The sequence below is a fragment of the Nyctereutes procyonoides genome, unplaced genomic scaffold, assembly GCF_905146905.1.
Source record: "Nyctereutes procyonoides isolate TBG_1078 unplaced genomic scaffold, NYPRO_anot_genome, whole genome shotgun sequence".
Taxonomy (NCBI): domain Eukaryota; kingdom Metazoa; phylum Chordata; class Mammalia; order Carnivora; family Canidae; genus Nyctereutes; species Nyctereutes procyonoides.
Genome location: NW_026575126.1, coordinates 41,381,752 through 41,409,698, shown reverse-complemented (window position 1 = coordinate 41,409,698; position 27,947 = coordinate 41,381,752). Strand labels below are relative to the sequence as shown.

Genomic DNA, 27,947 nt, shown 5'->3' with positions numbered 1-27,947 from the left:
GAACCGCGCCATAGTCTCCAGGGGGAACGCGTCAGGTTCTGGCGGGGCTGGGGGGCCGCTCCTCCTGCGGCGTCCCCTGGGTCCTGCCCGCCCTGAGCGGCGAACCCGCACCTTGAGCTGAAGGCAGGGCTGCGAAGGCCCACCCCGGGTCTGGGGCACAGGCTTGCAAAGCGAGGCTCCCTCGCTCCCAGGAGCGCAAGGCGGAGGGGCCATGCGTCCGTCCACTCGGTTGCCGCCAAAAGGACCCTCGTGAAGTAGCGGGAACAGCGAGAATGATTACCTTGCCCTTCGCCTGACTGGAAGCTGCCAGAGAGCCGTCGCCTCTCGCCTGCACGGTCTTGGCGCCAAAGCCCTGACCCCGCCCCTCAACCTCCAGGCCCCGCCCCCATCCAACCCTGGCCCCGCCCCCCGGCCGCCCCGTCTCCTGGGCAACGCCGCGGCCCCTCCCCATCCAACCCTGGCCCCGCCTCCCACGCCGCCCGCGGCACCTGGCCCCGCCCCCTGCCGCCCCGTCTCCCGGGCAACGCCGCGGCCCCGCCCCGCCCCGCCCCGCCCCGCCCCGCCTCGCCCTGCCATGGCGCCGGAGGAGAGCGCCGAGGCCGCGGGCTTGCTGCAGAGTTTCGAGCGCCGCTACCTGGCGGCGCGCACGCTGCGCTCTTTCCCCTGGCAGGTGGGAGGTGGGACAGGCGACGGGGGCGGGGGGGCGATGGGGGAGGGGGCTCCGGGCGCCCGCCCCCTTCCCCCCGCCGCGTGGTGTTCTCGGCTCCCTCGCGTGCTCGGGGCCGCGCGTCCGGAGGGGGAGGGGGTCGCGGGCTGGCGGTGAGCGGCGGAGGCACACCGGTGCGCGCTGGGGGCCGGGCGGGGGGGGGGTTGTCCAGCCAGCACTCGGCCTTCCGCTCCCTGCTCCCGGGGCCCTAACCGCCCTTGGCTGCCTTTGCAGACTGAGTCCACGAATTCCAGGAATGCAGGGGTGACCTCCCACCTCCCTGTGTCACTCGGGGGTTAGAGCCCGGGACAAATCGTGATCAGTTTCATTACTTTTTTGTTGTTGTTTATTTAGCCTATTGTCGTTCTGGCCATTGGGTAACAGTTGCTGCTGCCCTTCTTTTTTTTTTTTTTTTTTTTAAGATTTTATTTATTTATTCATGAGAGATAACACAGAGAGGGGCAGAGACACAGGCAGAGGGAGAAGCAGGCTCCGTGCAGGGAGCCCGATGTGGGACTCGATCTCAGGACCCCAGCATCCCAGGACCCCCCCAGGATCATGACCTGAGCCCAAGGAAGCTGCTCAATCCCTGAGCCACCCAGGTGCCCCTGGCTGCTGCTGCCGATTTAAACAGTCAACATCCTCAGGACCCCAGGGGGACCGCGTTGCAAGGAGGGCAGTGACCAAGTCACAGACACCACAGCCCTCCTCCCCCGCCAGGCCTCGGCGTTCTCATCTGTACCATCAAGCATTGGACAGAATCCTTGCAGGGGCACTTTGAGGCTCTTATGCCTGTGATGGAAGAGACAGGGAGGTACAAAACAGGCCAGAGAAGAGATGGAAGAAGTCTCACTTCCCCTGCCCCAGGGACCTGCCCTTGCACGGGCAAATGACTGTGGCAGCCGCTTCCTTCTGCCAATGCAGGGGCTCTCACGATGCTGCCTCTTTCATAATTCATGTACGGTGAGCTCACTGGGATGACTCAGATTGGGCACATATTCCTCCCCTAAGTCTGCTCCATCTTAAGGGGTGGTGGTTAGTCATTTGTGTCTCATTGACCTAACCCATTTAGCATTCTGAGAGGTCTTTACAGTCAGAAAGGAATATGATCATTTTTTAACCCAAAATGTAAACCTTCGTAACAGCATCTATGGGTCCCAATTCGATATTGACTATAATTATTCACATGAAAATGACTGCTTACTCTGTACCAGGCCCATGATAAATGCTTACTTAGACTGGTCCACAACAGCCATGCCAGTGGATACTGTTACTACTATTCACATTTGACAGGAAAGATTGCTTGATTAGTAAAGAAGCAGAGTGCAGCAGTGGGGAGCTCAGGCCTGGGAACCAGCCTGCCTGTTTGGGATCCTAGCCAAACCCCACACAAGCTGTGTGACCTTGGGCAAGTGACTGCATCTCTCCTATACCTCAGGTTTCTTATTAAGTGGGGATATAATGATAGGGCTGGTGTCAGGATTACAGGAGTATGAAGCACCTGAGGCAGTGCCTAGCTCGTCACAAGTGAATGTAAGTGTTAGCTAATATTTTTATTCCATCACCAAATATTTTCTGAATGCCTTCCATGACCTGGGCACCAAGAATCAGCAGCACACATTACAGATGAGGTCCTGCTTGGATGGAAGGGCCAGAGAATAAACAGGTAAATGAATAAGCAAGAAAACACCAGGAGATGACAGTAGCTGTAAAGCCAGTAAAACAGGGAAATGTATCATCAAAGTAGGGGAATCAGGAAGGCCTTCCCCAAGAGGTGACATTTGAGGTAGAACCTGGACAGGAAGGCCCTGACAGAATAAACTGCTACAGTTGAGGAATGGCAGAGAGGCCAGGGGTGGTGGCAGATAAGGTCAGAGACAGGGGCAAGGGCCAGGGCTTACAGGCCTTTTAGAGCATTAGTCACTCTGAAGAAATGAAGTGATTTGCCTGATGTCACACACCAGCCAGGACCAGACTGCCTACTTCTAGAGGCTGACCTCGCTGCTCGGCTGGAGTTCCCTGTCAGGACAGCATAACCTGGCCTGGCCTGTCTGTCCATTATAACTCAGATGTCAAATCTAAGGTGAGCCCATCAGATGTCAATGTCGTGGCTTCTCCTGCAATTCCTGGTTGACCATTTCAGCCACGGAGCTGGTCTGTGACCCAGGCAAGCCCAAGCAGTCAGAGCTAATGCAAACCAAGAGTCTGTCTTCTGACATTCTTTCTTTGGCTCACTCAGGTGTAACCCAGAACTTCTCAAGTTCAGGCTTTCAGTCTGCCTGTGGCTTCCACTTCAAATTGGCCCCCTGTCCCTGGGGAGAGATCACTTAGCACTTTGCTAACATGTCCTATTGCATGTTTAATGTTCCTGTGAAAATGCCCTTGAGATTTCTCTCTCTCCCCTCCACTCTCTCTCTCTAAATAGAGCCTAGAAGAGAAATTAAGAGACTCATCAGGTCCTGAGCTGCTGTTGATTATTTTGCAGAAGGTAAGAATTAGAATCACTGGGTCGCATCACCAGCTTCCTGACTTGCCCATGAGGACATGACAGAAATGCAGTGGGCGCACTTGTAGCCTTTAAAAAGAAAGACACTGCGTTTGGGTGGCAGCACCTCAGACAGCTCTGGTTCTGTTGTTTTTCTTAGATGAAGACATTAGAATATACAAAATCTGCATGCGAGGAGGGAATCTGGGAGATGTTTTTGAAACCATCCACAATGAAAACCAAGATGACAGCTATGGAAACATCTAGCATTTGGTAGCTGCTCAAAGGCTTTCTTCTTTACATTTACATTTAAGGAAAAAATAAGGAGACAAGTCTTGCCCACTCGTTTCTCTTCTAAATGTAGATACGTCCTGCCTTTCTGAGGTAGGGTTTGAATTCTAAGGTACATCTGGGCAAGGGTAGAGGTGAGACCACCACTCTGCCTGGCCTTGCCCCACCCTGACCCTGGCCATGCGAATCAAGTGGAGATCACACTGCATCCTGGCTATGAATTCTCTTAAGGATCATGAACCCTTCTGAAAACCCAAAGTTATGGGCTCTCTGGTTCCCCCTGTCCCTCACCAAGAAAAAAGAGGACCAGAAGAATACATTTTGTGTACAAATTCAAGGGGTTATAGGCACCCCCCCAACCACCAAGCCTGTCCAAGAAGCCTAGATTAGGAATTCCTTTGTCAAGGGTAAACCAAGATGGTCTGATCCCCAGGTGGAGAAGATGCAGCCATGGCTAGGAGAGGCTTGCAGGGCAATCCAGTCATTCAGGACTATGAGCTCAGAGATTCTGAGGTCCTTGTGGGGCAGCCCACTCTGAGGCTAAAACCTAACACCAGCCAACTAGAAAGCCCCTGAAGGGTTGTGCAGGTATTTTGTTGCCCTTGGATAAAATCCTGTCCCTCCACGTGACCTGGCCCCTACTCTCATTGCCTCTGTTCCCCTGCCCTCCTTCCCAAAATGCCAGGCCATGCCTGCCTCAGAGCCTGCACAAACTATCCTCTCTGCCTAGAACCTGCCCCCCCACGTTCTTTGCTTCTCTAGACATCAGCTGAAGTGCCCCCCCCCCGAGAGCCCCCTTTCCCTCCACCACACCCGAGGCAGAGCCCCCACTTTCCCCCTGTCCCACCATCATAGTACTCGGCCTCATCCTGGCATGTGAGCTCCAGGAGAGCAAGTGCCCACTGTTTGGGCTCTCACCTTTTCCAAGGAGCCGGACAATCCCACAACTGTCCCCACTGAAAACTAGTTCACATTGCCTACCCTGGGAAGAGGTGACCCATTCCAGCAGCTAGAACAAAATGCCATTGACTGGGTGACTTATAAACAACAGCAATTTATTTTCCACAGTTCTAGAGGCTGGGAAGACCAAGATGAGGGTGCCCCAAGATTTGATGTCTGGTGGGAAACCCACTTCTTGGTTCATAGACAGCTGTGTCCTCCGTGAAGGACCAAGGGAGCTCTCTGGGGTTTCTTAGAAAGGCACTGATCACGTTCATGGAAGCTTCACCTTCACGATCTAATCATTCCCAAAGGCCCTGCCTTCCAACTGTCACATTGGGGGTTAAGCTTCAACATACGAACTGGGGAGACACAAACATTGAGTCTGTAGCAGAGTGTTAGCCTGGGTCCACGTGCTCCATGTTCTGCCCAGAATGTTCTGTTGGCCTGTGCCACTGTCATGGAGAAATTTCTTTAGAAAAGAAGTTGTATCTTAAGACTTACTGTTTCAGATGCCTGAGGGTCGCCTGAACCCAGAATGCTTGTGTCTGTACACATCTTTTCTGAGGGATCAAGTAATGGAGTTGCCCTGTATTTACTTGAGGCTTATGAGAGACTTATGGCGACATCTCTCCAGCAGCCCACATTGTGTCTTTTGCCACAGACCGTGAAGCATCCTCTGTGTGTGAAGCATCCGCCGTCAGTGAAATATGCCCGGTGCTTTCTCTCGGAGCTCATCAGAAAGGTCAGTAATGGGCACTGTCCGTCTGGCAGCCACAGAGCACCTGGGACTTGGCTGGCTCTCCCGAAGTAGACTCTGCCTAGCTTTGCCTGTTGGAGCTCGGATTTGTCCCATGCCCTTTGCCTGCTCTGCAGAGCCCCATATGTCAGGGGTCTCCCTGTGTAACTGTTCCCATCGGGGTTCGACCAGTCAGAGGCGATGGGGAGCAGCAGGAAGAGAGGCCAGGGCATCTCTGTGCTTCAAGAGGTCTCCAGCGGCAGCTGCATTTCCTCCATGGTCCCAGCCCCCCACCCCCCAAGCCAGCCAGCCTGCAGGGTCTTGACTGGTTCCTGCTTCTACCAATCTCTGGATTGCCACACTGCCCTCTATTGGAGGTTTTAGGGCTCGCAGTATCTTCATAACCAGTTCCCTTTATCTTCTCCTTAATGAGCTACCGATGTGGGCTCTTTTCCTGACTGACACAGCTTGTTTTGTTTTTTTTTTTTTTTTAATATTTTATTTAAATTCAATTTGCCAACATATAGCACAACACCTAGAGCTCATCCCATCAGATACAGCATGTATTTTAAGAATGAGCCCAAGCTCGCTGCGTTTCACATTAAACTGGACCACAGAGGTGAATCCTTAGTGGTCAGCATCAGACCTGCTGTGTTCGGCCACTGAATGCATGGGCCATGTCTCACCCAGGCTTAGCACGTGAAACAATCCTGGTTTCTCCCCACCTGGTTCTCACCAACATGTGCATCTACTCAGGGCCTGCATGTACCGCCCCCCCCAAAACCACCAGGAGAAGCATGGCCCCCCGCTGCTGACCCTCTAAGATGCATGACAGAGGTTTGCCCATTGATGAAGCCAACCACAACATGTAGAGTGCCCATCCCTGTGGCTTTTTCCTGAGCTCACTTAAAAGCACTAGTAGCTTGATCCATCCACAATGTCATGATTAAAGGGCAGAGCTCTCTGTCACCGTCACACGGCAGCTCATGCAATCCTGTTTCTGCTGCCCTAGAGTACACCTCACCCTCACCCTCTCTATGCCCGAGATACTGTCCAGCTCCACTACCAAATGAATTTTTTATATGCAAGGTGGCTTATATTAAGTCAATCCATACCAAATCTCCCATCCAAATTTGGTAAAAACCCTCCAGCCATTTTTACAAGTAAGAGTAAAAGCAAACACATGGAACCTTTGTTTGATTCTTGAGGGTCAACTTAAACCTCTTGGCTGAAGTTCTTGCTCTGCCCACCCCCAGCACGAGGCTGTCCACACGGAGCCTTTGGATGAACTGTACGAAGCATTGGCAGAGGTCCTGATGGCCAAGGAGCCCACCCAGTGCCACCGGAGCTATCTGCTGGTAGGAGACGAGCACCCTCCCCACATAATCCAGACATCCACCCCTGCACACAGAGCTGAAACTCAGACTCCTGACCTGTCAGTTCTGAGGTATTAGAGGAGGTCAGTTAATCACCCTGAGACTTGGTTTCTCCTTGTAAACCAAGCATTTCAACACATAACAGTGCCTATTTTATGGGGTGGTTGGGGGTTAAGTCAGGTCATGCACATAATCGCATAGCAGGTACTCAATCCTCAGTAAATACTTGATGGATGGTTGTTACAGGACAGCAGTCTCTCTGTGCTGCCCGTGGCCACCATCCTCACTGGCCTGAAAAATGCCTCAGCCCTTGGACTGATCTTCTAGCTTCTGGGCCCACAGCTTCTGGGTCTTCTAGCTTCTGAAACCCATTCTGCATACAACAGTTAGAGGGATCTTGGGTTTTGTTTGTTTTCTACCTTTTTTTTTCTTTTTTTTAAGATTTTATTTATTTATTCATGAGAGACACAGAGAAAGAGGCAGAGACACAGGCAAAGGGAGAAGCAGACTTCCCATGGGGAGCCCGATGCAGGACTCAATCCCAGGACCCCAGGATCATGACCTGAGCAGAAGGCAAACACTCAACCACTGAGCCACCCAGGCGTCCCTGTTTTTTGTGTTTTGTTTTTGTTTTTTTTACCTTTCATTATAAAATAAAACACAGATACAGGAAACCACACAAAATAAATGTGCACAGCTTACTGAATTGTTGCAAGGTGGCCACCGTGGTAACCACTTCTCCAGTCAGGGGCAGAACTTTGGCAGCCAGCCTGCAAGCCCTCCATCCTCACAGAAGTAACCACCAGGGCCTTTGGAGTAGTCACTCTGTGGTTTTCTCCTGCCCCATGTACCTCGGGACTCCAGCGTTTAGGTCTCGTGTAAGGTCCCCTCCAGCTATTTCTTCCCTGGCAGTGCCTTTGTTGAACAGGCCAGGAGAGCTTTCCACAGGCTGGACTTGGTTACCTGTGCATGGTGCTATTCAGCTGGGTCTTCCATCCTCTGTTCCCCACTAATTGAGGGGCTGGATTTGGGAGCCCAATCAGACTCGCATCTGCCTGATTCCTTTGGCAAAAATACAACACGAGGCTCTAGGAGGCATATCATCTCTGTTATGGGAGCAGTTACAGATGCTCAAAGCTTACATTCTTTATCCATTGGAAGACACAAAAGGGTGGTATTCTAATTCTATTGCTTTGTTTCCATTCATTGACTAGAGAGATTTTATGAGATGCCCCCCTTTATCCACTGTTTGGTTACCCACTGATAGAGCCCATAGAGGAAAGGCAGGATACAGACTTGATTCTTTGTCAACACGGTGAGTTGGTTTTCCACCATACCCAGAAGGGATACAATCCATTGCTGCAAATTGTGTCCTTATAGAAGCTCAAAATGCACGCCTTTCTCTCTCCTTGAATTTCTTGAATATATTCCTCCATCTTCCTAAGCATGGAGTGTTGCTGTGGGAAAGCCTGGTAATAACCTATTATCCTTTCCTATTTGTGCCCTATGCCCTTTACTCTTAAATGGCCAGAGGACTTTTTTTTTTTTTAATTTTTATTTACTTATGATAGTCACAGAGAGAGAGAGAGAGGCAGAGACACAGGCAGAGGGAGAAGCAGGCTCCATGCGCTGGGAGCCCGATATGGGATTCGATCCGGGGTCTCCAGGATCGCGCCCTGGGCCAAAGGCAGGCGCCAAACCGCTGCACCACCCAGGGATCCCCAGAGGACTTTTTAAAGTCCAGAATTTTAAGTAGAATGTATCTCAAGATTGATTGTTCTTGGTCAGTGATCTCGGATGCACTGTGTACTCCTTCAATGTTTATTTCAAATCGTTTTGTTTTTTTCAGGAATGTTTTCTTGAATTACTTTTTTTTAAAAGATTTATTTATTTGTTATTTATTTGAGAGAGAGAGAGAAAGCATGAGCAGGGGGAGAGGAAGAGGGAGAAGCAGACTCCCCACTGAGCAGGGAGCCTGATGTGGGGCTCGATCCCAGGACCCTGTGATCATGACCTGAGCTGAAGTCAGACAGAGCCACCCAGGTGCCCCTATTAGGGGCTGAATTGTGCCCTCCCGCTAAACTCACATGTTGAAGTCCTAACCCCCAGAACCTCAGGACTGGGACCTTATTTGAAGGTAGGGTCTTTACAGAGAGAATCAAATTAAGATGAGGTCATTAGGTGGGCCCTAACCCAATAGGACTGGTGCCCTTGTAAGAAGAGATTAGGACACAGACAGGCACAGAGGGAGGATGATATGAAGATGCAAGAAGACAGCCGTCGGCAAGCTGAGGAGAGAGGCTGGGAGCACATCCTTTTCTCATAGCCCTCAGAAGGAACCAGCCCTGCCAATACCTCGATTTTGGACTTCTGGCCTCCTAAGCCGTGAGATGATAAATTACTGTTGTTTAAGACACCCATTTTTAGGTACTTTCACGGAAAATGAAAGCAAAGAACAAATACTAAAAATTGTAATTCAAGGGGTACCTAGGTGGCTCACTCAGTTGAGTGTCTGCCTTCAGCTCAGGTTATGATCATAGGGTCCTGGGATCGAGCCCCACATCAGGCTCCCTGCTCAGTGGGGAGCCTGCTTCTCCCTCTGCCTATGTCTCTGTCTCTCTCTGTGTGTCTTTCGTGAATAAATAAAATCTTAAAAAAAAAAAAAAATCAGTGCCTGGGTGGCTCAGCGGTTAAAGCATCTGCCTTCGGCTCAGGACGTGATCCTGGAGTCCTGGGATGGAGTCCCACATTGGGCTCCCTGCATAGAGCCTGCTTCTCCCTCTGCCTGTGTCTCTGCCCCTCTCTCTCTGTGTCTCTCATGAATAAATAAATAAAATCTTTAAAAAAAAATCAATCCCTAACAATCTCTTTCTTAATTTCTTTTTGATGTTTAAAGTTTCACTCCTAGGATGCCTGTGTGGCTCAGTGGTTGAGCGTCTGCCTTCAGCTCAGGGCATGATCCTGAGATCCCAGGATCGAGTCCCACATTGGGCTCCCTGCATGGAGCCTGCTTCTCTCTCTGCCCATGTCTCAATTTCTCTCTCTCTCTCTCTGTATCTCTCATGAATAAATAAATAAAATCTTCCAAAAAAATTTTTTTAAATTTCTCTTTTACCTCATTTCTCTAATGGGCTTATCTGGTTTTTATGTTTTGTTTTCATTCTCATGTTCTCCTCATGTATCTCGACATCTGAAATGTTTTCATGTTCTCGTCACACATTTCTGAGTGTTTCTGGTTGCCATTAGGCCTCACCCTGGGTCGCTCACACCCCAGACGACTGGAGCAGCAAGTTCTTTCCTCCATGGGCCGTGGTTCACACCTGGCACCTGCATTGCCAGTGAACACTTGGCTGCTGGGGTTCTGTCCTCAGACTTGTAGCGCACCCCACTGCACAGATGCGTGGAACACACAAGTCTTGAGTTTATTGGTGATTTGCCCCCACTTGTTAATATTTTGGGTTCACCTAGTTTTGCTGAACGTTGTCCATATCTCGCTACTCTATTTGTATGTGGGGATTCAGGAAGATTCAAAACTATACTCCCAGAACCCCCAGAGGGCTCCCCTTCATTTAAGAGATAAATCAGAGCAGGTCACTCAACCACCCAGAACCTGTCAGTGGCTTCCCTTCATACTCAGACCCATACTATTGTTTCATGTGGCCTGCCAGGCCCTGCATGCCCTGCCCCAGCCTCCCTCTCTCGTCTCGTTCCTCCTGCCTTCCCTATGCTCCAGACCTCTGGCATTCTTTGCCTTCCTTGAACTCACCAACTGAAATGCTGCCTCAGGGCCTTTGCACCTGCTCTGCCTGGAATGCTCTCCTAAAATCTCACATGCCTCACTTCTTTATACTCACATCCCAGGTCACCTGACACCTCCTCAAAGAGGCTGTCTCTGACCAAACTAGCTGAAATAGACTCCCAGTCTCTATTATCATGTAGTCCTTTTTATTTTCTTCATAGCACTGAAAAACTGAGAAGTTACTTCATTTACTATGGTTTTATCCCCTGTTGGCATGTAAGTTCCCTAAGAACAGGGAATGACTTGGTCTTGTCACATCTGAATCCCCAGCACCCTAGGAGATGGCTCAGGAAAAATGTGTGGATGAATGAATGAACAAATGACTGCTCAGTACTCCAGAGACCTGAGTCTCCAATAAGAGTTTTGTAAACTCAGAGATAGCAGGAAACCACCCGAGTGCATATTGGAGGTGCCACACTCAGAAGTCCCGCTTTGAAGAACACATTTCAGGACTGCATGTTCCATGAACCACTTGCCAGCAAACCACCTGCTATGAGGGTGACGGGAAAGTTCAAGGGCCAAGCCCCAAATGACGGGTTGAATTGAGGAAGGCCCCACACACTGAGATTTTTCACATATAGCTCATGATGCCTTTTTCTTGTTGTTAGTAATTATAGACTCACAGAAATTGCAAGAACAGTATAGAAAGGTGCCCTCTGTCCAGATTCCCCCACTGGAAATGTGGGACCTAACTCGCTCAGCATCACAACCAGGACACTGGCGTAGACACCATGCCTGTGTAGGTGTACCTCATTTGTCACATGAGCGGGTCCTTGTCGGTACCACCACAATCATGATTCTGACCTACTCTGTCACCCAAAAACCTCCCTCAGGCCTTGCCTATCCCCGGCCCCCGCCATCCCCACCTGGCAGCCCCTACTCTGTTCTCCCTCTCCTCGGTTCCATCATTTTGAGGTTAGTTGATGGAATCCCACAATGTGTGGCTTTCTTCATGTAGCGTTAACACCCTCGAGACCCACCTGGGCTGGCGTGCGTGCACAGTGATAACCTGTTCCTGTCCGAGGCTGTGTAGTACTCTGTGGCCGGATGTTCCATAGTCTTCTCTAGCCATCCATCCACCTGTTGTGATTTCTTTTTAAAATCAGCTTCTTGTCTCCTGGTAGCTGAATTTATTCTCTCTGTGTGTCTCCGCTCAGCCTTCTGGAGACTCGGTCACGCTCTCTGAGAGCACAGCCATCATTTCCCACGGCACCACTGGCCTGGTCACGTGGGACGCCGCGCTGTACCTTGCAGAATGGGCCATACAGAACCCGGCCGCGTTTGCTCACAGGTGACCTCGGGGTGCGCTCCAGGGCAGGGAGGCGGGGTTTCCCCAGCACGGTCTCAAGCACAGGCCCCCTTCTCCCACCCAGGACTGTCTTAGAGCTCGGCAGTGGAGCTGGCCTCACGGGCCTGGCCATTTGCAAGACATGCTGCCCCAGCACCTACGTCTTCAGTGACTATCACAGCTGTGTCCTTGAGCAACTCCGAGGAAACGTCCTTCTCAATGGCCTCTCATTGGAGCCAGATGCCACTGCCCCTGCACAGCACCCAGGACACAACACCTACGACTCAGAGAGCCCCAAGGTGACAGTGGCCCAGCTGGACTGGGATGTCGTGACAGCCCCTCAGCTCGCTGCCTTCCAGCCAGATGTAATCATAGCAGCAGGTACTGCCCCCCACCCGGGGCAACTAGAACAGCTCCACCCAGCTCTCAGCTCTGGGAATGTGCACGCTGCCAGGGCAAAGGAGTGATGAGACTTCTAGAAGGGCCATTGTGGGCCTCCAGGGTGACATCAAACCACAGGGCATGCCTCTCAGATGCCCTAAAGCCACAGCCCTCCCATTTGACACAGTGGCCACTTGTACTCTTGTTAAAATGGTTCCGTCAGATAAATGAACCCAACTTTTCTCTGCAAAGCCTGAAATGGAGAGAACAGGCCCCAGGCACCAAACCAGTCTGACCTATTAGCCAGGCTGCAGCTGAGTAGAGGGATTTTTATGTCCCTCTCTAGAACCTGAGTGAAATGCCCAGAGCAACCCCATGAAGCAAGGGAGCTGAACGCCAGCTCCCTCCACCACCTCCACCACCACCCAGACCTCAGATGTGGGGCAGAAATGGCCATGGCAGGCCTGTATTTTCAGGGCTGCGAGGGATAGCGTGGTTCTCCCAGGACCATGTCTGATTCCTATGCGTGTCACAGACACCCAGCCCTGGGCCAGGCCTAGGGTCAGACTATGGTAGTGTCGAGTCGGAATGAGCTCTGCATGCCCCAACCCCTGGAGCACTTGCTCCTGTGTCTGCACACAGCTCTGTTGTCACCACAGGTCTGCACATCTGACCCAAGGGCTCTCCCTGCCCATCTCTGTCCTTGGTCCTTGCCCCCATATCTTTCAGAAATGAGCCCCACAGGGAGGGGACAACCACTTCAGGTATAAGGACAGGGTCCTGGAGGCAAGGGGTGTACAACCAACAGGCCCCTTGTCCCCCATGAAGCACACACAGTCCCCTATCTGGCTGACCGTGCTGTGCCTCCGGTCCTGGACGGCAACCGAGACCCACAGGCCTACAGTGGCCAGGACACAGAGCCTGAGCGGCACCATCCCACGTCAGCATGCCCACAGGGAGCGAGTTTGCCCCACCTCCATGCAGCGAACCAAGCAGCAGGCTGCTGGAAACAAGAAGTGTGAGAGGGTTGGGGTTTGCTTAAGTGTCTTCTTTTGTTTTTAAGATTTTATTTATTTATTTGAAGAGAGAGCACAGGTGAGAGCGCTAAGAGCAGGGAGAGAAAGCAGCAGACTCCCTGCTGAGCAGGGAGCCCGACTTGGGATACCAGGACGCTGGAATCAAGACCCAAGCCAAAGGCAGACACTTAACCAACTGAGCCACCCAGACGCCCCTTTGTTAAGCATCTTCTAAATAGACCATAGGCAAAGAATTGATTTATTTTAAAGATTTTATTTATTTGAGAAAGAGTAAACAAAAGAGAAGACAGAGGCAAGGGCAGAGAGAGAAGCAGGCTCCCTGCTGAGCAGGGAGCCTGACTAGGACTTGATCCCAGACCCCAGGATCATGGATCATGACCCAAACTCAAGGAAGACACTTAACTGACAGAGCCACTCAGGCACTCCAGAATTAATCTTTTTTTTTTTTTTTTTTTTTTTTTGGAGGAACACCAGTGGATCCTGGATATTTTCCATTTGTTGCAGGATCTTTCAGCCGCTTTTTTTTTTTCTCTCCTGTTTCCCTTTTTAACTATGTCATCTTCTTTGGGTCCAATAGCATGAATCTAGTAAAACTGCTGTTTCTAGGCCCCAGGCCTGCTGCTGAGGTCAGCACAACCAGGCCCCCCCTCTTTCTTGGATCCTGAATCCTACAGTGAGCCCCTTTCAGTAACCTGAGGTTTTCATTGCAGATGTGCTGTATTGCCCAGAAACCGTCCTCTCCCTGGTCAGAGTCCTGCAGAGGCTCTCTGCTTGCCTGAAGGGCCAGCAGGCTCCGGATGCCTACATTGCCTTCACTGTCCGCAACCCGCAGACCTGCCAGCTGTTCACTAGCGAGCTGGGTGAGCCCTGGGCCCTGGGAGGGGCTGCTGTCTCTGAGAAGCCACCTGGGCCCCACACAGGACTCCAGTGACACAGAAATCAGCAAAGTAAAGGAATGGGGCCCTGGAAACAAACCAAAAAGCCCCAGAACACATGGCATGCTGGGTATGGACCCCCCCCCCCGGGGTGGTCAGTAGAGAAACAGGGCTGAGAAGCTGTGCTCTGAAGGCGAAGAGGCAGTTCATGCAGCAGTCCTACTGTGTGTTTAGAGCAAGTTTCAAGGCCTTCAGGCCTGCTTCCTGGTCTGTAGAATGGGGAGGATGGTGGATGCCAGTGGGTGTCAGGGTAGATGAGTTCTGGCTACAGTGGTGGGGTGCAGACTCTGGAGCAGATCCCACCACCTCCTCTGGTAAAGCCGTGCCCCCACTCCTCTCCCCGTCTTCATCTTTATAGTGGAAACATCCACTGGGAGGTGACACAGGGACCAGCATGCAGGGAGCACTCGGGAACATGGTAGCTGCTATCACTATATTAAGCACCCAGTAAATGAAGAGCAGGGCGGACTCTGAAGGAGGGGGGCCTCTGCCTTTTACGCCCTGAACGGGCACTGCTGCAGCCATGTCAGCCCCTCAAGCACCAGGGAGGGGTGTGCTGTCATCCTCCAGTCTCACCCTTGGAAACCTTGGGGTGCAGGGGGGCTAAGTGACTTCCTAAGCCTGAGTGGAGCCAGGCAGCTGACTCCCACCCTCCGCTCTCCTACCCCACAACCACCGGCCACTGCCCTGCAATCTCCACCACGTGCCAGGCCCAGGCAGGGCTTTCCACGTGCAACCTGGGGGCAGTGGACCATGTTTACCCCAACCCATCCCCCCAAGCAGAGCCCCACTGACAGCCACCTCTGCTGGCAGACGCCCACATGTGCCCATGTCTCACAGACGTAGCTTTGAAAAAGAATGAATTCCTCCTTCAGATACTATGTGAAAGGTATCTGTGATTTGGTTTCAGTGGGGAAAGCAAAGTACCAAACACCATATATATAAAGTCCATTTGTATTTTTTTGAGAGGGAAAGAGGAAGAATCTTTTTTTCTTTTTCCAGAGAGAGAATCTTAAGTAGGCTCCATGCCCAGTGGGGAGCCCAACCTGGGGCTCACACTCACAACCTGGAAACACGACCTGAGCTGAAATCAAGAGATGGACGCTTAGCCAACTGAGCCACACTCAGGCACCCCAAGCCCATTTGTATTTTTAAAACTAATCATCTTCATGTTAATTTGCATAGGGGGAGAATCTGAAAAAATATACACCAATTAACAGTTGTTATACTTGGTGGCAGGATCATAGACACACATACACACATGTAATTTTTTTTTAAGTAAGCTCTAGGTCCAATGTAGGACTTGAACTCATGAGCCCAAGATCAAGAGTTGCATATTCCACCAATTGAGGCAGCCAGGCACTCCAACACTTCTATACTTTTAGGTCTAATATTTGATTTTTCTAATTAATTGTTTTCATTCCCAAAAAACGGATGACAAAATGATCCTTGCCAAGGGCTCTTCAGACATCTGTGCTTATGAAGAGGATGTAAGCCCTTCTGATGCATGTCCAGCCTTTGCCAAAAGGCACTAGACTAAGTGGTCAGGAAACCCAGACAGGTCTGCGACCTTCCGGAGACAGGCATGACCCCGAAGGCAGGGGCAGCAAAGCTGGCTGCTGTGGGCCATTTAAAAACTCCGTTCTTGGGCCCATCCCTGAAGGCTGATTCTAGGTATCCAGATGGGGCCTAGAAGTCTGTGGTTTGTATATACGCCTACGTCTGTCCTGCAGCCCACGCTATATAGGGTGGTGTGTCCCCAAACCCCACCATCCTGTGACACATATGTTATTATTTCCAGGCCAGGCTGGGATCCCCTGGGAAGCAGTGCCTCATCACGACCAGAAGCTGTTTCCCTATGAAGAACACTCAGACATGGCAATTTTGAAACTAATGCTGTAGGTTTACAAATGTTTTTAAAGATTAACATGAAAATTTAATCACCATCCTGTAAAGAATTTTTATGTGGGAAAGCTGATAAAATTTTCACTGGACCTGAATGCTTGAAGAATGTTAAATTCAGAATCAGGAACTGCAAACTGTGTTCTAATAAAATATAAACTATTCAAGTAGATACCCCTTTCTGTCACTAGTTCTGGTTCTTATATAAATCAAAAATGAAAATTTTGAAATAAGCATTTCATTTGTGCCAATAAAAACATATCAAGTATGTTTCCCCACCCCTGAGCCTGTACCCACATCCCTGTTGAAGCCAAGCCCGTTGTACTCGTGGCACGTCTTACTGCTGTTACAACCCAGCAGGCTGCAGTGACTGTCCTCAAGGCAGGAATTAAAACATTAGGACACAATGGGGCAGACACTGGGAAAGGCAGACACCATAAAACAAAAGCAGGTCAAAGAGATGAAAATACTACATAGAGCAGGGGCGGGGGGGGGGGGGGGGGGCTCAGCAGTTTAGCGCCACCTTCAGCCCAGGGCATGATCCTGGAGACCTAGGATCAAGTCTCACGTCGGGCTCCCTGCATGAGCCTGCTTTTCCCTCTGCCCATGTCTCTGCCTCTCTCTCTCTATGTATCTCATGAATAAATAAATATAATCTTAAAAAAAAAAAAAAGAAAATACTACACACAAACAACAGGAAATGTAGTAGGAAGAAATACTCAGATGAGAAGAGTCTCATATTTCAGGGCCTCCTAGGGAGGAAACCAGGCTGAACCAGTTTCCTGGCCACAAACTCCAGGTCATTAAAAAATGTCATTCCACAGCCATCCTCCCAGCTGCTGTCCACTGGGAGGTGCTGCTCTAAAGCGTTTCCCCAGGGCTAAGAGGAACCGGGCCACACTCAGCTCTGTTTTTGGCCCAAGGGGTCATGTGTCCATAACCAAAGGCAGCACCGTCTGCTTCCAGCTCTCATCCCATCGAAGCTGCTCTGACTCCCGGAGGTTCTTCCGGAACTGGTTTAGTTTGCCAGCAGGATCAGGAAACTTTGAGAAAAGCATCTAGGATAAGAACGAAGACCAGAACTTACCTCATCACTGCTTCCCACCCCCTCCCAGGTCGAGAGCTGTCCCTCCTTCCTAGCAGCCGAGACTCCTGTCCCATTCCAAACACAGGCAGCCGGCCAGTGATCCTACTAAAACCCTCAAACCCTCTGTCACTGCACTTCCAGAACCACTACCAGTGTCCTGGACCCCCAGCAGGCCTCCCACTCTGGCCCAGCTTCCACAGCAAGTGTGGTTATTAAGTGTCGTCAAACACAGCTCTACCCTAATATCCTGGACCCAGCAAGCCCCTTCCTCACGGGGCTGGGACAGGCCTCTCGCCCCAGCCATGCTCCATCCCCTACTCTGCTCCTCCTTGACAGTGGGGCCATCCACACACCGTGCCCCCGGCCTCTGCCGCGCTGCTCCCTCTACCAAGAACTCCCACCTCAGCTGCTGCCCACCACTGTCCAGCCCACATACTGGAACGAGGCAGTCTGTGTTCTTTCCAGCTTTGCTAAACTTCATCAGGTGTTTGGAAGCTAGGCCCGTGGGCCAAATTTGGCCCCCACCTGTCTTTGCAAGTACAGTTTTATTGGACCACAGTCACATCCCTTCATTCAAACTGTGGCTGCTTTCACGTTACAGCACAGTGGAGTACTTCTGACAGAGACTATGGCAAAGCCTAAAACATTTTCTATCTGGGCCTTTCCAGAAAGTTTGCTGTCTGTCCCTGGTCTCAGTTGCCAAGACTGATGATGTGTCCCTTTTGTAGTAAGTATAAGACGCCGGCCCACAGCCCCGAAAGGCTGGTTCAGGAAGCTCCCTTCGCTCACTGTCCCAAAGAACCAGTCGCTCCCTAGACAGCACATGATCCCCCAGCTCTAGCATCATCTGTGTGGTGTAAGGTCCACAAACCCAGAGTGCAGTCAGAGCATGGCTGGGGGGCCCCCTCCCTGCACCGAGCCCACAGAGACCCAGCCCAAGACCACCACTGCCCATCTCGGCTTCCACCCAGACCCAGCACAGGCCTGCCTGGCTGCAGGAGCGAAGAATCAGGGGGCATAGCTCGGTGCCCTGGCGTGGGGCAGACGTGACTACCTGCAGCTGCCCTGCCAGCTCCTCAGCATCCTCAAAGACCAGGCCGTTTTCCTCGTGTTTCACAAGCTCGTGCAAGCTGCAGAGAGAACCACAGACCTGAGAGCTGCCTTGAAAAGCCCTGTGGTACCAGCTGTACTACCACTCCACCCCTCCCACAGCGTAAGCCTGGGGTCAGGAACAGTCCGTCTGCTCTCAGTGAGTCTGTTCTGAGATTTGCCATCTGAATAGAAAAAAGGCCTGGAGGGGCAGATACACATTAAAGATCCAAACTGATTCCGTGAAGGAGGCACAGTAAGCACACACTCTGACCTTCCCTGCTACGCACTCTCTTCCGGGAGAACGTGCTCAGTTGCACGGCAGAGAAACAAGGGAGAAGGCAACCCCACTGGAGGTAGACCTGACACATTACGGGTGACTTTTCCAGGTCACCAGGGAGTGAATCCCACGTGCCCAGAGCTCAGGGTCTAACACCCTGTATTTTCCATTCAGAGGCTGGCTACTGAGCCAGTGGTGGGGCTACTGTTTCTAGAACCTATCCTAACACCCCCCTCTCCAAACACCCATCTTTGCCAGGAAGAGTGGAAACAGAGAATTACACTCATTTAACTGATACTAATTCAACTATATGAGCCCAGATAAAAGGGACAGAGAGAGAAATAAAACCATGTCAACCGTGTGGACAATTCCAGCCACCACTCCGTCCGTGAGCACAGGCTCCTGAGTAGAATATTTAACACGTATTTTTTTTCTTCAGCATCAGCTCTAATTGGAAGCTCACCCATAGAAACCCCAAGAGCCCTACTCCCAAGGCCCACCTGGCAATGTAGGATTTTCCGGGAGGAGGGCTCCTTGAGCAATTCTGACCTCGCTGCCCACCTCCCACCCCTACCCCCACAGCTGATTTGAGAACCTAACTCGGGGAAGATTCGGTTTCTGCTCCTACCATCATCACCTACCATCGGAAGTTCACAGCGCACACAGGCAGACAGCACCCGAACATATCCACCACCTTCATGGGTAGGTCCAGGCCGCTAGAGGACTTGTGTAGGCACACACCCAGGTCTGCAGACCCTGCGCAGTGGGGGCAAGAGGGCGCAGTAAGAGTGCAGGCCATGCACCCCTTGAACATAAATCCTAAAAGGACTGTGGAGCGACACCTCAGGGGAGAAGGACAGAAAGCAGATAATAATGCCCCCCAACCCTACATACAACTGGCTGGAAGTGGCCAAGCAACCTGATGAAGGCGACGTACACAGCAGTGCTGCCCAACTGCCACTCCACCTTGTTTGGAAACCACCTGCCTATCATGGATAGTTTTATTCAAACAGCCTCCCTTTGTCTACTTAACCATAACGCATCTTAAAAAAACTTGTAGGAACAGCTGGGTGGCTCAGCAGTTTGGCACCTGCCTTCGGCCCAGGGCGTGATCCTGGAGACCGGGAATCGAGTCCCACATCAGGCTCCCTCCATGGAGCCTGCTCCTCCCTGTGCCTGTGTCTCTGCATCTCTATCTCTCATGAATAAATAAATAATATCTTTAGGGACAAAAAAGAACTTGTAGCAATTATGGCTTCATGGGTTCAGAGTTTCTGCTTGGGGTGATGAAAATGTTTTGGAAATAGGGGTGATGACTGTACAACACTGTGCGTGTAATTAATACTACTGAGTTGGACATATACTTAAAAATGGAAAAATAGTTAAAATAGCAAAATCTTACTGCATGTGTTTTACCACAATAATTAGGGGGAAAAAACCCATAGCAGACCCAACAGAAAACCAGCTGTCACTGTGAAAATAAAGCCAAACAAACAACTCTGCGTCACTAGATACTAGCTGGAAACTCCTGCCAACTAAAGGCTTTCCCCTCGTGACTGCTCACTGGCTTGCTGCTGCTGAGGCCTTAGAGATATGTCAGCACTAGGCCAGCGTGCCCCTCCGGGAGAAAGGAAGACACAGGAAGCCAGTGAGGGGCCTGGGGGAGTCAATGCTGGCTAACGCATGATTTCCACACCTCCCAAGCCACTGCCCTCCCAGATCTAGGGAACGGGGAACCCAAACCCAAGCCCAGGTCCAGCCCTTCTGCTCGGATGGAAGAGCAGGACTGAATGGAAGGCTCGAAGCTGAGAGGACAGAACCCTGGGGAAGACGTCTGGGGCCCCACAGGCAGGAGGAGCCAGCACACCAGGAAGCAGCCAAGAGCTCCTCGGGCAGTTCCTGGCAGGTGGCATCTCCTGGCCCCATGTAGCCTGAGGAGGGCCCAATACAGCCTGAGGCCTGTGTGTGTATGGTCCTTAAGCTAAGAATGGCCTTTAATTTTTCAAGGATTGTAAAATCAAAGAATATGCAATAGAAGCAGATAAAACATTTATTATCTGAGCCTTTTTCAGAAAAACTCTCCCTGTCCTGCCCTAGGATATTCCCTTTTAAACCCCAGCCATCTCCCTGCAGGTCTCCTGTCAGATGCCCTTACCTAGAAGCAGGGGGTAGTCCTCGGCCTCCAGCCACGGAGTACAGACCTGGATGTGCTGGAAACGCTTCTGGCTGATGAGGCTGCAGTAATACTCCTTCAGAGGCCCTTTGCCTTGCAGAGAAAATCTGAGTCACTGCACTGGGCCCCCTGGCTCCACCCCAAGGCCTCAGACCTCAGAACCCCTGCATGGTTATGAGCAGAAGGCCCATACTCTGTAGCTGTGATCAGGTCCCCCTCTGGCCCCTTGCAGACCCCTCAAGGTAATGCACCCTGACCACTGAGGCCATGGCCCTTCCTCTCAAGCAACCTGCATCCAGCAAACCTCAGGCTGGGAAGGTGATCAGAATAAACTCTGGCCAGGCACCAGAGTGCCAACTGGATACAACTTCTCACCCAGACTGGCCTGTGTCTTGCCTGATGCCCCCAGGTGGCACGGTGTGTACAGTAGGCTTTTAGCTGCCCCTGGGAGCTCCAGGGCCAGGAGGGGGGAGTATGCAAGGTGGGGTACCTAGCCCTGGACTCTGCTCTAACCACAGCTCTCTGCTTCTCTCTCTCCCCACTGGGCTACTCTGGAAGCAATGTTATGTTGAACACTTTGGTTTAAAGTAGACTCTTTGATTTAAAAAAAAAAAAAAAGTGGGGCTGGGGAGGATCCCTGGGTGGCTCAACGGTTGAGCGCCTGCCTTCAGCCCAAGGCGTGATCCTAGAGTCCCAGAATCAGGTCCCACATCAGGCCCCCTGCATGGAGCCTGCTTCTCCCTCTGCCTGTCTCTGCCCCTCTCTCTCTCTGTCTCTCTGTCTCTGATGAATAAATAAAATCTTTTTAAAAAGTAAATAAATATAAAAATAAAAACAACCAGATGCCTGGAAACCAATGCAGAAGTAAAGCTCAGTATCTCTCTTTTTTTTTTTTTTAATTTTTATTTATTTCTGATAGTCACACAGAGAGAGAGAGAGGCAGAGACACAGGCAGAGAGAGAAGCAGGCTCCATGCACCGGGAGCCCGACGTGGGATTCGATCCCGGGTCTCCAGGATCGCGCCCTGGGCCAAAGGCAGGCGCCAAACCGCTGCGCCACCCAGGGATCCCAAGCTCAGTATCTCTGAGGCTATGCTATCCAAGATTCAACTAGAAGCCACACTCTGCCGTCAGGCCCCTCTGAGCTTCCGTTTCCTCTGTCGAGCTAGTGTAGAAAACCCTACATCAGAGAGCTGTGGTCAGGATTGACAAGACAACTAACATCACATGCCTGGCATAGGTAAGACACACAATAAAGGCAGATGCCTTTTATCATTTACCATTTAATATGGGAATTTGGAAGGTCCCTGGCGATACCTGTTATCACACAGATCAGAGAAGGAAGGCTCTCTCCATCTAGGATCAGCTGTTCAAACTCTGTGTTTAAAAAATAAAATGATAACCAGGATTATCTAATCAGGTGAGTGGGGGTTGGAGGACAGGATGGTAGGGGGAGCCTCTCCCAACGACAAGATCACTCCCAGAGGTAGCATTTCAGATCTAGGACCTGGTCACTCAGTGACCCAAATGGGGACTCAGAGCCACCATCTCCACCACCCATGTCCTTAGGTTGACCCACTCAGTGGCCCTAGGGGCAAGAACATGCTGCAGAGGACACCACGCAAGGCAAGGTGAGCACTGCACAGCTCAATAGCCCCTGACAAGCCCAGCTCCTGATCACACCCACACACCTACTTTCTAATGCTGCCAGCAAGATGGAGAAGTCTTCATCCTCTGTAAGAAAAGAGACCTAAGTGTCATGGGCTGGTTTCTAGATGCCTCCTCTCCCAACACAATACCCTCCCCTTCTTCATCAAGGCCCCAGTATCCTCAAATACAGGGGTGCAGGCCTGGCAGGGGCAAGGGTAATACAGGCTCAGCCAGGTGCTCATACAAGCCCCAAGTGCCCAGAAGGGTCCTGAGACCTGTCCAGCTGGTGCTGCTGATCAACAGGGCCGGCCGCCCACGAAGATGCGTCACCACCCCACTCTGAGCATCCCGCTCTGTGAAGGCCGACCTCTCTGTTGCCAGGTCCAGGGGTTCTAAGCTGAAGGAACAGAAACAGGCCATGAGATGCCTCAGCGCAAGCCCTCAGGCCCCAGGATGCCCATCTCCTTCCAGAGTGAGGCCCGCAGGCTCCCAAAGGTCAGGATGTGGCCATGTCAGAACCACCATTCAATCTCTTGCAAAACTCAGCTCTGCTGTTGCTGTACAAAAGCAGCCATGGACAATGCATGAATGGATGAACGTGCTGCAGTGCAATAAAACATTATTTGCCAAAACAGGTGGCAGGCCTGTGGTCACAGTTTGCCAACCCCTGGATTAGGGGATTCCCAAGTCTGCAGCCAGAAAAATGAGAGAGGCCACAATCCCAGTAAGGAGCTAGGGGAGAGACTGAAAAGCATTGAGGAGATGGGGGAGAGGCAGCAAACACAGGAGTAGGCACATAAAGACAAGACAGGAGACCTACCGGGCCTTAAATGCAGGGTAGGTGCAGCCCAGCTTCATAAACAGTTGGTGTTGCAGATCCAAGGGTGTTTCTTTAAAGAAAGATGCTGGCTTGTCATAGACGGTCACGGCTCTGCAATGAGATCATCGAGGGGTCTAGAGAGAGCCAGAGAAAAGCCTAAGGAATACAAGATTCAGGGGAATTCCAAAAAATAAGGGCATTCAGAGGATCCACTTCTCAGACAAGGAGAAAGTAAGAAGCTTTAGAATTACTCGGGGAAGCACAGAGACAGGTTCTAAGAACAAAACTGCATAGGCTGTCTGGCCTCCTCCTCCCTCGGCTTCCCAAAACCAGCAACCACCTCCCAGACCCCTGGGCATTTCTGGACGCCTCACCAACATGACACAGCAGGCGCTGAAGCTGGGACCCATTACACTGCCCACCCACCCCTAGCCCACCCGCCGCCTCCCCAGACCCCTACTTGATGCTCCAGTTCTCTGCCAGGTCTTCCCGCATCGAGTTCGTCACACACAAGTTCAGGTGGGACAGGCGCCCACAGAGTTTCTCATACCTGAAAAGACATATCACCGCTTGGCCCAGAGCCCTGGGACCCACCACTACTGCCACCACCTCCACCGACTTGACAACTATGATACAGGAAAGCACAGAGCTGGGGTCTCCCCAGTCGGATTGCTGGTGAGGCACCTTCCCAGAGTTTGCACTGAGATCCATCTGTGCTATTTCATTCATAGCTTTCTTTAAGTCATGTTGCCTTTCAGTTTTTTTTAATTCACGAGAGACAGAGAGAGAGAGAGAGAGAGAGAGAGAGAGAGGCAGAGACACAGGCAGAGGGAGAAGCAGGCTCCACATAGGAGCCTGACGTGGGACTCATTCCTGGAGCCCCAGGATCAGGCCCTGGACTGAAGGCAGCGCTAAACCGCTGAGCCACCCAGGCTGCCTGCCTTTCAGCTTAAATACAGTTAGAAACCTTCTCTCTATGGAAGGGAAAATCCAGATTCTCTTGCCACCAAAGGAAGAAATATAATAAAGGTCTCATCATTAAATCTCAGTCACACTGTGGTCTTGCTGCAAAGGCCGTGGGGCTGAGGCTTTTAGGTTATCAAGGGATGGTTTAAAAAATGTTAGAGAGGTGTTAGCAATAGATTAGCTCCCAAAGGAGACTTGAGCCCTGATCCCAGTGCAGAAGTGAAAGAGAACCAGGAAGGGGAAGAAGCGCTCAAGGCTGTTGAATGCCGCTGGTGTACCGCAGCTTGTTCCTCACTCAGGATGCAGAGAGGCCTGAGAGCTGGACAGCCTGGGACTGAATTCTGGTCCTCATGCTGGTTAGCTATGTGGCAAGCAGCAAAATGGCACTTAATCTCAGTTTCCTGGCTTGTAAAAGGAGAGTGACCACAGGATATCCTCACCAGGGCAGTGTAGACTGAATGGGATAAAAGGCTTGGTCTGGCATGCAGCAAGTACTCAGTGATTGCTTGCTGCTGCTGCCACAGCTATTACAACCCTCAGTGAATGACCCATCAGGGAAAGGAGGCAGACGCTGCCCACTCAGGCTCAGAACATGACTCTTCATGTTCCACATCCAACCTGCTCCCAGCAGGCCCGTCTTCCCTTTCCCTGTCTCACTGGCTGCAGCAGACTGTGGCCTGTGTCTCCATCCCCCAACAGCAGCCCTGGGTTTTATTTGGGGATCTGGCTCAGGTGCACCTAGGACCCCAAGCCTGATAATGGAGCATTTCCCTTAAGCCTGAGACATCAGGGTGCTGCAGCCCCCCTACCTCAGTCAGATGTCAGAGCCTGACAGATGAGCATCAGCCAATCAGAGAGGCTTCCTTTCTCCACTGAGCCTGTCAGGGTGGGGAAGAGCCCAGGGGAGCCCCCAGCACATGAGAAACACCTCCAGGAGGGAATGCAGAGAGAGAAATAAGAGTGGGTCTTGACACCTTTTTGAGCTCAAAGTCAGCCATGTCTCTCAACTCTGTAGTTTCTGGGACAAAGAAACATCTTCCTTGGCTTAGGCCTGTTTCTATCACTTTTGTAACCAGAGTCAGCCTAATTCCCCAGCCTTGTCCTTACCCACACAGAGCACATGGGGGACCAGCCTTACCAGGTCTCTGCACTTGCCCTTCTTCCTACCCAGTTCAGGGAAGGTGTCTGCACCCTCTTCCCAGACACTCACCACTTGGCCAGGAGGACAAGACAGTGGCTGGGGCCATGCACTAGACCCATGATGGTGTACCCATAGTTGTGCCAGTCGATGATGAGCTTGCTCCCACAGAGGAAGCCCACAAACCAGCAGACAGCAATGGCAGGCAGGCCTGGGGGGTTCTGGGAAAGAGACACTTGAATGAAGAGAAGGAAACCCAGACCATGGTCAACAATAAACTGAGTGAAAACAGTTACAACATAAGCAACAAAGGATTGATTATCTTTACAAAACTCTTGGAAATTAATAAGCAGGGAAAAGATCCTCTTCCTCACCAAAAAAAGGTATAAAAATTCATAAAGGAAATAAAGTTGACCAAACTGAAAAGTCCAAGACCATCAAAAACCAGGGAGATAAAAAGATGGCTAAAGAGGTGATTTTTGTACCTATTAGAATGTGCACATTATCAGTTCACCTATCAGAGTGTGAACGCTAAAACAGCTAACAAGGGGCACCTGGGTGGCTCAGTGATTGAGCGTCTGCCTTTGGCTCAGATTGTGGTCCCAGGGTCCTGGGATCGAGTCCTGCATCAGGCTTCCTGCACAGAGCCTGTTTCTCCCTCTGCCTGTGTCTCTGCCTCTCTGTGTCTCTCATGAATAAATAAAATCTTCAAAAAAAAAAAAAAAAGAATAGATATGTAATAAGCACTGTGTAAGACTCTATGACATAGAAGAAATAAGTACCATAAATACATTGAACACGTACCATAAGCTCCTACTCATGTTTTTATAAATCTACGTGCACATACAAATATGCAATTTATTCATCAATTTACATATTTTTTAAAGACTTTATTTACTTATTCATGAGAGACATACAGAGAAATTCAGAGACACAGGCAGAAGCAGAAGCAAGCTCCCCACTGGGAGTCCAATGTGAGACCCGATCCTTGGACTGATCCCTGGACCAGGGATCATGCTCTGAGCTGAAGGCTGCTGCTCAACCACCGAGCCACCCAGGCATCCCATCCAATTTGCACATTTTAAAAGGCTGGGAAGTAAAGGACACTTAACAGTGGTTTTCATAGAACACCACAAAGCTGATATTTACCTGGAGAAAGATGTAGGCTGCTGGCTCCCTGCATATCAACTTCCACAGCAAGTGCACGGACTGAAATACAACTTTGAGTCCATACTGGAAAATGTACGGCCCAACTACAAGTCAAAAAAACAGCTATTACTTCCAAAAAAAAAAAAAAAAAAAAAAAGCTATTACTCCCAAAAGAATTCTTGGCAATGTGCAGATTCTCCCACACCTGCCCAAGACACACACATACACACACACACAGACTGGATACTGGAAGTTCACTGCATCCTACCTGGAAGTTTCTGAAGTTCTGTCAAACTCACAATCTGAATTCTGCTGTTCTGCAAGAGCTCCTCATAGGGTCTGGAGTCTGAAAAGAATATCACCTTTTAATTTGGTGGGCAGGGCAATTTAAAGTCAGATGATGATGATGAGGGCAATTTATTTTTTATTTTTAAAGATTTTATTTATTCATCAGAGACACACACAGACACAGAGAGAGAGAGAGAGAGAGATGCAGAGAGAGAAGCAGGCTCCATGCAGCGAGCCTGACGTGGGATTCGATCCAGGTCTCCAGGATCAGGCCCTGGGCTGAAGACTGTGTGAAACCGCTCAGCCACCCGGGCTGCCCCTGATGAGGGCAATTTAAAGTCAGATGATGATGATAAATAAATAAGTAAATAAGTAAATAAATAAAGTCAGATGATTCCCCCACCTCAGGTTGAATAGTGAAGAATGTTTTGGAAAATAAGGCTTTTTTCTCTGTTCCTCCATAGCCAGAACAGAGCACGAGGACACTTCGTGTCCAGATTCTCCCCGCAGAGCAAGGGCCTGAGTCTTACCCACCACCTTCATCTACTTACATAGCAGGCACTCCAAATTCCAAATAATCTAGACCCCCCCGGACGGTGGGAATGTCCTGCCACAGGCAGACCCCTGGGAAGCCCATGCCAGCCTCTGACAGACGCTGCAAACCGGGGCCAAAGGCGAGCGGTGCTACTCCCCCCTTTCCTCTGATACACGCGTGGGGTACCCTCTAAAGACGTCATCCCGGAGGAAGATGAAGGAGCAGACACCCTGAAAGTAAAAGCCGGACGTGCAACACAGGTGGAACCTCTCCGGCCTGCAGACCTCCGCCCTGAGGGTGTGCAATGGAGAGGACGCGGCCTGGCCCTGGGGTCACACACGCCCGGGTTCCACTCCCTGGGAGGAGCAAGTGAGACTGTGCAAGGAGCCCAGCGGACTTCAGCTCAGCCCCGACACGGGGCTGGCGCTCCCTCACGCTGGCAGCGCCCAGAGACCCCTCCAGCAGAGGCGGGGCGGGCACCTGGCTGTCTCCGTCGGCCGCTGCCTGGTGCGTCGGTTCACAGAGAGCTGCGGGAGGGAGCAAAGGGGCGGCCCCCCCGCGCCGGTCAAAGCCGCGGAGGGCGCGGCCTCCCTCCCGAGGCCCCCGGGCACTCACTGCAGAAGCCCAGAAGGGTCACGGCGAAGCCGCTCTGGACGAACGACAGCGCGTGGTACTGCATGCGGGGGCTGCGGCCCACGTCGCCCAGCACCACGATGAGCACGTGCCTCTTCGCGCGCGCCCCCCGCCAGCGCTTCCAGGAGACCAGCAGCAGCGGCAGCAGCGGCAGCAGCAGCAGCAGCGGCAGCAGCAACGCCGCCATCCCCGGCAGCGCCACGCAGGAGGCCGCCATCTTGGCGCGCCGGCCGCGGTCACGTGAGCGTCCTCCCGCCGGCGG

At 51.4% G+C, this 27,947-nt stretch overlaps 2 protein-coding genes across 3 annotated transcripts; one reads left to right on the top strand and one right to left on the bottom strand.

Moving 5' to 3' along the window:
• The first annotated feature begins 561 nt into the window (after window positions 1-561).
• EEF2KMT (eukaryotic elongation factor 2 lysine methyltransferase) lies at window positions 562-16,052 on the top strand. Of its 2 annotated transcripts, XM_055340235.1 has the most exons (9): window positions 562-670; window positions 2,312-2,372; window positions 3,132-3,194; window positions 5,086-5,166; window positions 6,417-6,518; window positions 11,493-11,626; window positions 11,709-12,004; window positions 13,752-13,901; window positions 15,778-16,052. In XM_055340235.1, exons 2-9 carry the CDS (start codon window positions 2,349-2,351, stop codon window positions 15,876-15,878), a joined length of 951 nt encoding a protein of 316 aa, XP_055196210.1. In that variant the 5' UTR covers window positions 562-670; window positions 2,312-2,348; the 3' UTR covers window positions 15,879-16,052. The 2 variants fall into 2 exon arrangements, with proteins under 2 accessions (XP_055196210.1, XP_055196209.1); XM_055340234.1 differs by lacking the exon at window positions 2,312-2,372 and having other exon boundaries at window positions 564-670.
• ALG1 (ALG1 chitobiosyldiphosphodolichol beta-mannosyltransferase) lies at window positions 14,915-27,914 on the bottom strand. The gene is made up of 13 exons (XM_055340233.1): window positions 27,668-27,914; window positions 26,498-26,575; window positions 26,230-26,333; window positions 25,153-25,301; window positions 23,437-23,526; window positions 22,977-23,087; window positions 22,432-22,553; window positions 22,202-22,240; window positions 21,824-21,883; window positions 20,490-20,600; window positions 18,976-19,090; window positions 18,020-18,095; window positions 14,915-16,936 (listed from the first exon to the last, which is right to left on the bottom strand). The coding sequence occupies exons 1-13, from the start codon at window positions 27,900-27,902 to the stop codon at window positions 16,805-16,807; spliced, it is 1,422 nt and encodes a 473-aa protein (XP_055196208.1). The 5' UTR covers window positions 27,903-27,914; the 3' UTR covers window positions 14,915-16,804.
• Between the last annotated feature and the right edge of the window lie 33 nt (window positions 27,915-27,947).